At 40.2% G+C, this 13,004-nt stretch overlaps 1 protein-coding gene across 1 annotated transcript in view; it reads right to left on the reverse strand.

Annotated features, from left to right (window-relative positions):
- Nucleotides 1-13,004, reverse strand: part of TMC5 (transmembrane channel like 5) — a 269,346-nt gene that overhangs the window by 96,100 nt on the left and 160,242 nt on the right. The window contains exon 10 of the mRNA XM_082260900.1: nucleotides 4,412-4,556. Within this exon, the coding sequence (XP_082117026.1) occupies nucleotides 4,412-4,556 (145 nt within the window). The remainder of the gene's footprint in view (nucleotides 1-4,411; nucleotides 4,557-13,004) is intronic.

Consider the following 13,004-nt stretch of genomic DNA (forward strand, 5'->3'; position numbering starts at 1 on the left):
CTGCAGTCTCTGCACATCTCTAAAGCCCCGTACACACGTACCGATCGTCGGCATACAAATGTTCGTCTTTTCTCCCCGGGATGTCGGTGTCTGTTGAAAAGTGCAAAGACAGCACAAGGACAGCACAAGAATTTTGTCTGCAGACTTCAGCTGACTGCAGAAGTGATGTCATGTAATGGTTAACTTTCCCTGTGTTTTTAATTTTCTGAGCATGCCCAGTCTTGCAAATCTGCGGTCTGTCGGCCGAATTCTGTACTGACAGGCGAACAATCGTCCGTTCTGGTGTCCGCAGACAAAAATTTTCATGTTTGCACGAAAGACTTTTGTCCGCGGATTGTGCGCAGACATCTGTCGGAGGCACCATACTAACACGCGTACAATCGGCAGATCTTTCGTCCGCCGACGTTTGTATGCCGACGATCGGTACGTGTGTACGGGCCTTTAAGCTCCATACACACGTGCAGATTATCTGCAGACTTTTGTCTGCAGACTTACCTTTTCTATGTAGTGCAAGGGCCTGCCGGATTGCATACAAATTGAAAGTGTTTAGGTTTGACCTCATATTATATGGTTTTGGTAAGTCTGCAGACAAAAGTCTGCAGATAATCTGCACGTGTGTATTATGCTATGTCCACAGTCTTTGACCATCTCTTGTGCTATGTCCACAGTCTTTGACCATCTCTTGTGCTATGTCCACAGTCTTTGACCATCTCTTGTGCTATGTCCACAGTCTTTGACCATCTCTTGTGCTAAGTCCACAGTCTTTGACTATCTCTTGTGCTATGTCCACAGTCTCTGTCCATCCTTTGTGGTATATCCCCAGTCTCTGCCCATATCTTGTATATTGTCCACAGTCTCTGCCAATCTCTTTTATATTGTCCACAGTCTCTGACCATCTCTTGCATCATGCTTATAGTCATTGACCTGTCTAAATTGACCCACAGCTACCAGATGGATTTGAACTTTCATTCTCTGTTACTTTCTAATGCAATTTTGATTGGTGGTCTGTGGGACAATAGAGGGAGTAATAAGAATGAAATTATGCAAAAAAAAAAAAAAAATCTATGTACTTAACTTATTTTTTTATTTTTGTGAACGCTCAATAACATTAGTTAATGCAACGGATTTTATTATCTACACTTATTATAATGGTATCAACATTTACTTCTACCTAGGACGGCAAACGGCATCAGGTGGAGCCATTGACAGTTATAAATCATTAAAATTTAAAAAACACTTTTTAATAAGTGGCCAAACGTGTACACAAATATTATACCCCACATCTTGGGGTATAATAAAAATAGTGATTTGAATGTTTACAGTGGTCAGTTGTGCTAGAGGTCATACAGAGAATATCAATGAATTTATTACAGTCAATGAGCCTAAAATCATCAGAGTTTTGTCAATCACTATGTGAAAAAGTAAAATTATGATTTTATTCTAAGCTATTGCAGGAGTAATTCATTCTTGTATTAAAATATATTAATATAATAAAGTGAATCCTTAATCTAAACAATGATCACTCAGCCGCGCATTTAAACAAAACAATTAAGTGAAAATCAATAAATGAATCATATAATACTGATAAGAGGTGAAAAAATAAATCCACAATATATGAGCAGTAATCTTCAAAGAAGGTGTGCACAGAAGCCAGCCCACACTCCGTACACACTGCAGTTCATAAAGTGAATAGTGATCAGAAACTAAGAGTCCCATGATGTAGTTGAATCACCCAAAATCCACCACCTTCGTGATACCGCTCCCATCAGCTGGCAACTCACCCCGTATTATTTCCCCCCATTTTCATGGTCACGGCTCATGCGCAGTGGAATCACTAGTTATAATCGGGGGGTCTCGTCTTTTAATCGTCCACCTCGAACGGCTCCTCCTCTCTCATGAATAACCCACCATAGAAAAGAAAGAGAGCTCCACTAGTGCAATATGGTCTTTACGTTTGTTTATTAACTCATATTAAAACCCATCACAAAAGGCACTCACAAGATGTTACATAATATAGCGCATGTTTCAAAAAATAAGGGGTCTGGGGTGTTCCCACAGTCCTCATCACCTCCACGCTGGCGAAACGGACCTGCAGGAAACACCTCCAATCCTCTGATCAATTCTCAGGTGTGCCGTGTAGCCACGCCCCGACGCATTTCGTCACTTCCGACTTCGTCAAAGGCGGTGGCCACACAGCACAGCAAACCGGTTTATCGATCCTCTCATCACTAAAAACAATTAACCCTTTCTGAGCTCAGTACTAACCATATCCCTACAGAGTGCCACAATTCTTTAACTTACAGGGCACTCTGAACTGAGTATCCGTCTGTGCACTTAACCCATTCTATACTGGATCACTCCAAAATCCACCCTCACATAAGATGGACTGATCAACATTTTAACTGGAAGTTTAGTTGAGGTCGGAGCGGGCACAACAAATAGTAATAATTGACAATAGGGGCTATACTAGCAATGTTAGTCGTCTGTATCATTAACCCCTATTGTGTCAAGCTACATAATCTTTTCAAACGCATCGGGGGTGGCTACACGGCACACCGGAGAACTGATCGGAGGATTGGAGGTGTTTCCCGAAGGTCCGTTTTGCCAGCGTGGAGGTGGTGAGAAGTGTGGGAACACCCCAGACCCCTTATTTTTTGAAACATGTGCTATATTATGTAACATCTTGTGAGTGCCTTTTGTGATGGGTTTTAATAGGAGTTAATAAACAAACGTAAGGACCATATTGCACTAGTGGAGCTCTCTTTCTTTTCTATGGTGGGTTATTCATGAGATAGGAGGAGCCGTTCGAGGTGGACGATTAAAAGACGATCCCCCCATTATAACTTGTGATTCCACTGCGCATGAGCCCTGACCATGAAAATGGGGGGCAATAATATGGGGGGGGGGGGTTGCCATCTGATGGGAGCGGTATCACGAAGGTGGTGGATTTTGGGTAATTCAACTACATCACGGGACTCTTAGTTTCTGATCACTATTCACTTTATGAACTGCAGTGTGTACGAAGTGTGGACTGGCTTTTGTGCACACCTTCTTTGAAGATTCTGCTCATATATTTATTTTTTCACCTCTTATCAGTATTATATGATTCATTTGTTGATATTCACTTAATTGTTTTGTTTAAATGCGCAGTGAGTGATCATTGTTTAGATTAAGGATTTACTGTATTATATTGAGTTTTATTTTAAAGCCGCAGCAGGTGATTTGAATATCACATTATTTATATGAATTGTGTTTAAATCACTCGCTTTTTTAGATTTAACACCTATCTGAAGCGTGAGAGCGTTCACTTTATTTATTAAAATATTTTACACTGAATGATGTCCCCTTATTTTCAGCTTACATATTTATCCACTAAAATTATTCAGACTTCATTTCTATTGAAGATTAAAAAACCTAATTGTATCCTACCCTAGATAAGAAATGTTGCTGCTTTTGCTTTCTGATAATGGCAGTCTGTCTAGATAACAGTGCACTTGTTCAGGGAGCACAGCATGTGGCTGGAAAACTTATCTATAACGAATATTTATTGTATGATGTGAATATCAAGGGGCACCAAATACAACTTCCTTTGTAGATAATTTTAGGCAAAAAGCCTAGAGTTGTGCACACAAAGCTGCATTCTGTAGATACATCCATGCATATACTTTTTGGTTGTCAGTAAAACCAAAAACTTTCATTGGGCATAATGGATATAATGGAAATAAGTGAGGCCATTTACAAAACTGATTTTTACTATACCATTTTATTTTATTTATTTTGAATTAATGTATTTATTACAGGTATTTATAAAGCATTGACAATTATGTAGCATTTTATATACTGTAGACTTACACTAGTCCCTGCCCTCAATAAGCTTACGATAAGGTCCCTATCTCACATGCATACATACATGCAAACACACATACTAGGGTAAATTTAGACGAGAGACAATTAAACTACCAGCATGTCTTTGGAGTGTAGGAAGAAAACAGAGTTCCCAGAGGAAACCCATGCAAGCAGGGGTTCAACATGCAAGCTTCATACAGAGAGTTCCCTGACCAGGATTCGGACCAGGGGCCCCAGTCTAGTCACTAAGCCATGGTGCTGTCCACAGTGGCTTAGTGGAAAATGTGTCCAAAAGGTGGTGGTGTGGAGCAATATTAGCCAGTATCAGTTTACTGAAATCTTGGAACTGTACATCTCGTATCAGTTTCAAAGTTTACATACAGGACAATACTGTGGAGTCAGCTTTGTTACCATAAATCACTAGCTTGTTTGCTTGGTAGAAACCAGTTTTTCTAGTTAATACAGGAAACAAAAGGCACAGTATAGTATGCCAATCTTCAATGGGAATTCTTCAATTGACGCACACTAAGTCAATAGGTACCAGGAAATATTTTTAATTTAATACCTTTATTTGTGTACTGAGATGTTTTTTCTTTAATTTTACAGCTTTTTCATTATTTATGCTGAAATCCCAGCTGCACAGCAGTTTTGCGGTGTTTCCTGTATAGGAAGCAGGGTTAATGAAATTCTTCTTGAATGACTTTGCCATGCTGAAATACAGAACAAATTGGGAAAGTATTAGAACAAAAGTTATTATTCCACAAATAAAAGATGTTAAACAGAAATGTGTAGTGTTTTATACACTGAAAAATATTATAAGTGAAACACTTTTGTTTTTGCCCCATTTTGCATGATCTTAGAAAGATCTAAGACTTTTTCTTTATAAACAAAAGGCCTATTTCTCTCAAATATTGTTCACAAATCTGTCTAAATCTGTGTTAGTGAGCACTTCTCCTTTGCCGAGATAACCCATCCATCTCACAGGTGTGGCATATCAAGATGCTGATTAGACAGCATGATTATTGCACAGGTGTGCCTTAGGCTGGCCACAATAAAGGCCATTCTAAAATGTGCAGTTTTACTGTATTGGGGGGTCCGTAAACAACACAGTATCTGGCGTGACCACCATTTACCTCACGCAGTGCAACACATCTCCTTTGCATACAGTTTATCAGGTTGTTAATTGCGGCCTGTGGAATGTTGGTTCACTCCTCTTTAATAGCTGAGAGAAGTTACTGGATATTGGCAGGACCTGGAACACAGTGTTATATACGTTGATCCAGAACATCCCAAACACGCTCAATGGGTGAGCTGTCCGGTGAGTATGCTGGCCATGCAAGAACTGGGATTTTTTTAGCTTTCAGGAATTGTGTACAGATCCTTGCAACATGGGGTCATGCATTATCATGCTGCAACATGTGATAGTCGTGGATGAACGGCACAACAATGGACCTTAGGATCTCGTCACGGTATCTCTGCGAATTCAAGATGCCATCAATAAAATGCACCTGTGTTCGTTGTCCATAACATACGCCTGCCCATACCATAACCCCACCGCCACCATGGGCCACTCGATCCACAATGTTGACATTAGCAAACTGCTTACCCACACAACGCCATCTGCCCTGAACAGTGAAAACTGTGATTCATCCATGAAGAGAACACCTCTTCAAAGTGCAAGACACCATTGAATGTGAGCATTTGCCCAGTCAAGTCAGTTACGACGACGAACTGCAGTCAGGTCGAGACCCCGATGAGGACGACGAGAATGCAGGTGAGCTTCCCTGAGACGGTTTCTGACAGTTTGTGCAGAAATTCTTTGGTTATGCAAACCGAGTGTTGCAGCAGCTGTCCAAGTGGTTGGTCTCAGACAATCTTGGAGGTGAAGATGCTGGATGTGGAGGTCCTGGGCTGGTGGGGTTACACGGGGTCTGCGGTTGTGAGGCCAGTTGCATGTACTGCCAAATTCTCTGAAACGCCTTTGGAGATGGCTTATGGTAGAGAAATGAACATTCAATTCATGGGCAACAGCTCTGGTGGACATTCCTGAAGTCAGCATGCCAATTGCACGCTCCCTCAAAACTTGCGACATCTGTGGCATTGTGCTGTGTGATAAAACTGCATATTTTAGGGTGGCCTTTTATTGTGGCCAGCATAAGGCACACCTCTGCAATAATCATGCTGTCTAATCAGCATCCTGATATGCTACACCTGTGAGGTGGATGGATTATCTCGGCAAAGAAGAAGTGCTCACTAACACAGATTTAAACAGATTTGTGAACAATATTTTAGAGAAATAGGCCTTTTGTGTACATAGAAAATGTCTTAGATCTTTGAGTTCAGCTCATGAAAAATGGGGGCAAAAACAAAAGTGTTTTGTTTATAAGTTTGTTCAGTGTATATGTTCTATCTTTTTTATGGTCAGAACTAAAAGCGATAACATTTAAAAAAAACATTTTTTGTTTTAGTTAAATCTGTTTTAAATCAGGAAAATGTATTGTTAAAATGTTGTATTCTTTTTTAGAGGTAGAGCTTGAGGGCCAGTTCACACCACATGCAGTCCAGTGGTTTTTTTTTCTGCATCAAAAATACATGGAAGTAGGTCATATGGTTTCCAATGGCATAGTTCACACCAGTGCGGTCAGTTCCAGGGCATTCCAGTTCCAAAAAAAAAAGGAGAACATGCTGTCATTTTCCTGCACTGGACTGTACTGGAACATAGTAAAACACAAAAAAACTTAATGGAATGCACTGGAATGTATCAAAATGCACTGGACCCCAGTACAGTGGAAAAAAACAGGGAAAAAGATAAAAGCATTTGGAAACGCATATATAAATTAATAAAAACACACCGAAACACATAAAAATGCATTAAAGAATGCGTATACAGAAACACATCCAGAACAGATCTGAAGTGCGTTTTTTTGGTGTGAACTAGCCCTTAGGGTCATTACTTTATTTGCCAATTTACCCATCTTGGAAAAAGTAAACAGTTGTGATCAGAAAACTAGGTGAAATTTACAAACACAGATGAATGACCCGTTACTGTGATGTATCCCCTAGTAAACAGCAGAGTTGGAGGTTTCATTTAGAACCAGTCTGTCTGAAAGTGTTGTGCTGTCTCTTTAGCTAACCCATAGTGCTCTGGGATCTGTTGATATTTATTAAATATTTGTAAAACAAAGATTGTATATATATATAGTAAAAACAGATGCAAAATATCAGTTTAAAAACAGATAAACTTAAAAGTGGAACTCCAGTAATCAATTCAATGATTTTCCACTGTGCCTCTGTACCCGTGGTCAATCCAGGCAAAATAATAATAATAATAATACTAATAAAAAAGAAGCAGTAATAAAATCATTTTTATTACACTACATTTAAACCGAGTCTAAAAGTTGTGGGCATGTTATGCTCCAAAAGTCTTCTTCTCCATGCTGTTCTCTCTGTATGGGCAGGGAGAAGCAACTCTCAAAGCCCTGGAATCAGTAAGGTGTGCACCAACACAGGGACTATCCATCCCTGGGGAATTCCACAGAAGACTTTGCGGAATACACTGCCAGTAGATCATAGGTGTGTGCACAGGGTGTGCCAGGTGTGCCTGGGCACACCCTAATCACTCTGGGTGGCGCAGGCTCCCCCTGCTTAAACCGTTGATATCTTACCAAAGTCCCCTAATGGGCCTCATAAAAAATATGTAAAAATTATTAAAAAAAAAAAGAATAAAAAATACAATAATACAAATAAAAAAGACACCAATCTCTGCCTTACTGACACTGTTCACTGCTCTACTGACACCGTCAGTATATACAGAATATATACACACACATGCACACACATATGTGTTTGAGCTTTGAGGTGCACACCCTAATGCTATAGGCCAGTGATGGCGAACCTTGGCACCCCAGATGTTTTGGAACTACATTTCCCATGATGCTCATGCACTCTGCAGCGTAGTTGAGCATCATGGAAAATGAAGTTCCAAAACATCTGGGGTGCCAAGGTTCGCCATCACTGCTATAGGCTGTGCACACCTATGCAGTAGATTGAGGCTGTAATGTGTTTGGGCTTAGCAAGCAGAGGAAAATGAATATGCATACTACCCTTGCAACACACAACCACATCTATGTGCAAGCTGTGTCTAAATTCTGCTTGGAGAGATAGATGTCAATAATTGCATATGAGCATTACCATGTGTGTGTTTACTGCTATTTGTATCATCAGGGATCTGAATACATCAGCCTTGTAGTTTGGAGAACTACAAAGGGCATACAAAATAAACTGCAGGCAGACATAAAACAGCCAGTGTCATACAGCTGGGAGTTACATTCGAACCTTTGCCAGAATTAGATGTTTAGAGGATCATTGCATGGACTACCTGAAACTGTCATGCACAGAAGATGGTGGATAGGACTGACCACATCAAGCCTAGCTAAGTGATAAACTGGAAACTGGAGTTCTGCCTTAAAATAAATTAACCCAAAACTTTATTTTAAAATTACGTAAACCCCGACAAAGAACTCCTTTTATTTTGGTTTGTTAAATTTACCATTGAAAGCATTTTTTATAGCCAACAACAAGAAACTAGGAACTGATCTGGCAGATCAATGAATATTTTCTGTACTTGAATGGATACACATTGGAAAATGTGCATGTATTGCAGGTGTAGCACCCTACAGATAGGTGCTAGGTAAAAGCAAAGTAGGCCTTGTCTGCCTAACAGCAGGGCCATGTTTCTTTTTGTCAGGTAGGTTGTCATGACTCCCAAGTGTGTGTTCTGAGGGGAGTTTCCCCACTGGCTCTAAAGGAGGCTCCTGATAGGGCAGTGGAGGAAACCCAATCAGAGATACATTCAGGCTTGTATCTACCCCTGGAGGCAGATTCTGCCGCAGAGGATTCTGGGAGAGGATATAAGTCTGAAAGGGCGCATGGCTCTGCTTTTTTGGCAGGAGGGAGAGAACGACTGTCTCTACTCCTGTCTGAGGAAGTGGATGTCTCGGGGTGTCGCCTGAGGATCCAGAGAGAGTGCTGAGTTGAGCTGAGGGGATCCGGTGTGCCGAGGACCAGCGGAGAGCGAGAGGGGTCCAGTCCCAGGAAAGCCTACATAGGTCGTGAGTACTGAGGATTGCCCCTGGGGGTCTGCCTGAAGAGTTAGAGGAGACCACTCTGGAGGAGTTTCTGGGATCCAGTGTCAGCTAGTAGCAAAGGGGGTACCTAGGTTGAGGACCCTGAAGTAGCAAAGGGGGTACATGTCAGTGGACCCTGAAAAGCTAAAAGTGTAAAGGGGGCGCCTGCAGATTGGGCCCTGAATTGTACAGAGTATCAGTTGAGAGTTGCAGCCATACGGGAATTCACCACAAGCTACCTCTAGCCGATGCCAGGTTGGAGGTGGGTAGTCAGTGACTTTGCAGTGCAGCAGTGTCAGCAGTTATATACTCCATAGTCCTGAGTCTTCTGGACATAGAGTCGAGGATTCAGCACTTCTTTCAAGTTACAGTGTGTTCTAAGCATCAGTGAGCGTTGGCTAGCGTCGGCTGGCGTCAAGGCTGTGTTGACAGACATTTTTCTGGATAAAGTCCCAAGTTGTACCTAGTTGAGCCTAAAGAAGTATCCCACTCATTCCCTTCTCCCATCCCCTTATCTACAATAAAACAACAAAACAAAGATGCTGGAGTTGTCAATGTCTCAGTTCTCACACCCAGGGTCGCAGCTCACATGGGCTGAAGAGGTAACCGGTAAATGGCAGACCCACATCAGGCTACAGGCCTGGAAATCTTGCTACTCAGAGATGTACTGCATATGATTTGTTTTTGTTTTTGCCCTGACACCCAAAAAGTTTAAAGGTTATAACATGTCAAATTGTGGTTGAACATGTAGGCACAATTTAAACAATAAACAGTCTTTCTAACAAAAGATCCCCCTGTGAGTATGCACATTTCAGATTGGTTGGAAGATGGGAAGAAGGCATTGTAAAGCTGGATCTACACACTAGAAACACATTAAGACTTATCCAAGCATAATATGCGTGGTGATGATGTAGTCACATAAGCACCCCCAATTAGTACAATGAAGGATTACGATCAGACAAGATTTTATAACATAATTGTTGTTCCCCGAGGGATTCACATGGAGGTCTAATGTACACTCTCTCATAGACATTGGATCATATTTTGATGTGGCGAAAAATAGGCTTAGTTCGGGAGAGCATCATCTATAGGCACCTGACTCCTGGTGGCAGCTTATTTTTAGTGAAAGGAACCGTTAATGTCAGGTAAAATGTGATCTGTTCAACTGACTTTTTTCTAAGAAGGATAGACCATGAGATATCCGAAGAGATCAGGATGTGTTTATAGATATACAATAATTTTCCATAATAGGCCGGATCAAAAAAAAAAAGGACAATTTTTGTCTGTAGGCACATTTTGCAAGATAACAAATAACCCTGTATTGCTTTATTTTCAGATCCTGACAGGTCTGAAGGTATGAACATTGACCCTGTGCTTTTATGCAATAATTGTTTTATGATTAGCCTCTGTTAATCAGTTGTGGTGCTCCTTTCAAGAAAACACCCATTTCCTTCACTTGGCAAAATAATGTCCTCATATTTGTCTTGTTATCTTTTACTGATTTTAATGGAAAACTAGAGTCTTTTTATTTTTATCTTAAGTTAAGCATTAAAACTATCAGCTAAATGTAAACAAACCCTTCTATATGCATTAATGTTTTTAAAAAGTCTTGTAGTTCGCAGTTATGCATGTATTAAGGCTCGTACACACTATAAGAAAATCAGGCGAGAATTTTCGTTCAAAGAACTTTTGTACTATTTTTGTATAGTGTGTACACATTTCTCTACAGCTGATTCCGACCTTCTGAATAAAAATTTCCAAAGTGACAAATTCCAAATCTCGGAACAGGAACAGAATGAACAATTTTCGCCTAATTTGTACTGTTTTTGTACGATTTTCGTACGAGAAAAATCAGAAACGAAAGATTGTGCATGATCAGAAACAATAAACAACAAAAAAAAAAGTCTTTGTCGTACAAGAATTTTCATACAAATTTTCTTTCACCGATTCTGAATTGCTGTGAAACAATGAGGAAAATTGGATGATTGTTTCCCCAAATTTTTTTTATAGTGTGTACCCCACTTTAGGGGTAGCCATAGTTATAAACGCACATTTTCCGCTTATGCAAACAAAATTCCCAGAAAGAAACAGGACTTTAAATATACTACCGGGAATTCATAAATTAAAAGAAGAGTAAAAATAATAAAAACAGATAATTTTTATTGTGTTCAGTCAGACATCTATTGCCCCTAAAATTACAAACATGGAGATACATGCCAACAGAGGATAGTAAGGGACCCAAAAAGAGGGGTATGATATCTAAGAGTGAACAAAGGTCACTTGTGCCACCGAAAATAAAACAGCAAAATACAAGATATGTACGTATAATTGGGCCAGTTGGCCACAGTAATGGAAACCCACCCGAAGCGTCCAAAAGACTTCATAGACCAGCAACAGGGAGATTGGGCTTCAAAATGTATGACAAACCTCCCTGCCAGTAAGAGCATTGTTTACTGTTCCATTTTTGGTGATACAAGTAATCATTTTTGTTCACTCTTGTCAGTGTTCACACTAGTTTTTCTTGAATGTGATTAGTATCCCAGGGGGCTGGTAGGTGCTTTTCACTTGCTCCATAGTGAAGAGGTTTATCCATACCGCATTGGGGATGAGTGTGGGGATTTTTGAGGCAATTCATTTTTGTACTGCTGCCATGAACAGTTTTGAGTTTTGTTTTTTCTTTGGTATTTTTTTGGATACTAATCTAGTTATATTATATATTATGTATCTTTTCTGTCCATATTTCAGCACAAGGTTATTATTTCTGTTACATATGAAAGACGAGGTACACACACACACACATATCTATATACATATACATTATATATATACAGTATATGTATGAACATAACAACGTTTACTGAAACAACGTGAATAAATATAAAAACTATATATCTCATAAAGGCATAAGCATATAAGCATAAAAGCATAAAATCTCATAAAAGCATGTCATAAAAAGCAGGCAAACACTAATAATCTCCCATAGCAAATTACTGGGTTACATGTATATACAGAGAGACCTGTCTGAATGGCCCAATATAGATATGTCTGATAGTGCGAGTGAGGATGAGCATCAAACCACTAAATGCAGGGCCAGACGTAGGACTCAATATATCATCACCAATGGAAATCGCTACACATTCCGCTAAAGGCTTCTTCAGGGGACCCTATTGGTACTGGGAGACCCTACTCAATATATAATCACCAATGGAAATCGCTGCACATTTCGCTAAAGGCTTCTTCAGGGTACTCAAGTTTACAAAATTTTTAGGCATGCATGCATATGTATATACCTATATTATTGATATAGCAGTTACCGCAATCATATAAGACTTTACACATCAAAAGAGAAAAAATGAGAACACATTTTTCTAGTCAATGAGTACTCACTTATGCGTCAAATAAGCCTGCAAGATAAAGGCATAATGTGCTAGTATGCATCACATACTAGCACATTATAAAATACCTTAGAACAAAGCCCTCCAGTGGTCCACTGTCACCGCTGAGAGGGCTTCCATCTTCACCCGGTCTTCTTTCTGGGGTTGCGTGCTCCAGCCATCTGATTGGCCGCACCGCAATGACATCACTCCCGCACGTGCGTGCAGGGGTCACGGACTGCGGCACTGGGTTCTGAAGAAACGGCATGGATCAGAGCAGGTTCAGGAGATATTCACGGTACCTACAGGTAAGCCTTTTTATAGGCTTACCTGCAGGTACAAGTGCAAAAAAAAGAGTTTACTTCTACTTTAATACCAAAGATCGGGCATTTTGTTTTCTCCCACTGGGCGAACAAATTACTCCATATAGTATGTATGTACATGCATCTATATGCATTTATATAGAACTATCATCATCTTCTTATCCATTAAGTATAGGTCCAGCCTTAGTGATTTTCCTCTTTAGATGGTTTGACTTTGATGCATGGTCTTTCCCTCTCCCCTTGTTGTAAGCTGGGCGCGCATAGCTCCCTTGTCCCTGGTGTTGGGGACAGGATACTCTATGGCTCCCAGGCTTTTTTGACACATAAGTGAGTAT

This window comes from Pelophylax lessonae (genome assembly GCF_965119305.1).
Source record: "Pelophylax lessonae genome assembly, chromosome: 6".
Classification (NCBI taxonomy): domain Eukaryota; kingdom Metazoa; phylum Chordata; class Amphibia; order Anura; family Ranidae; genus Pelophylax; species Pelophylax lessonae.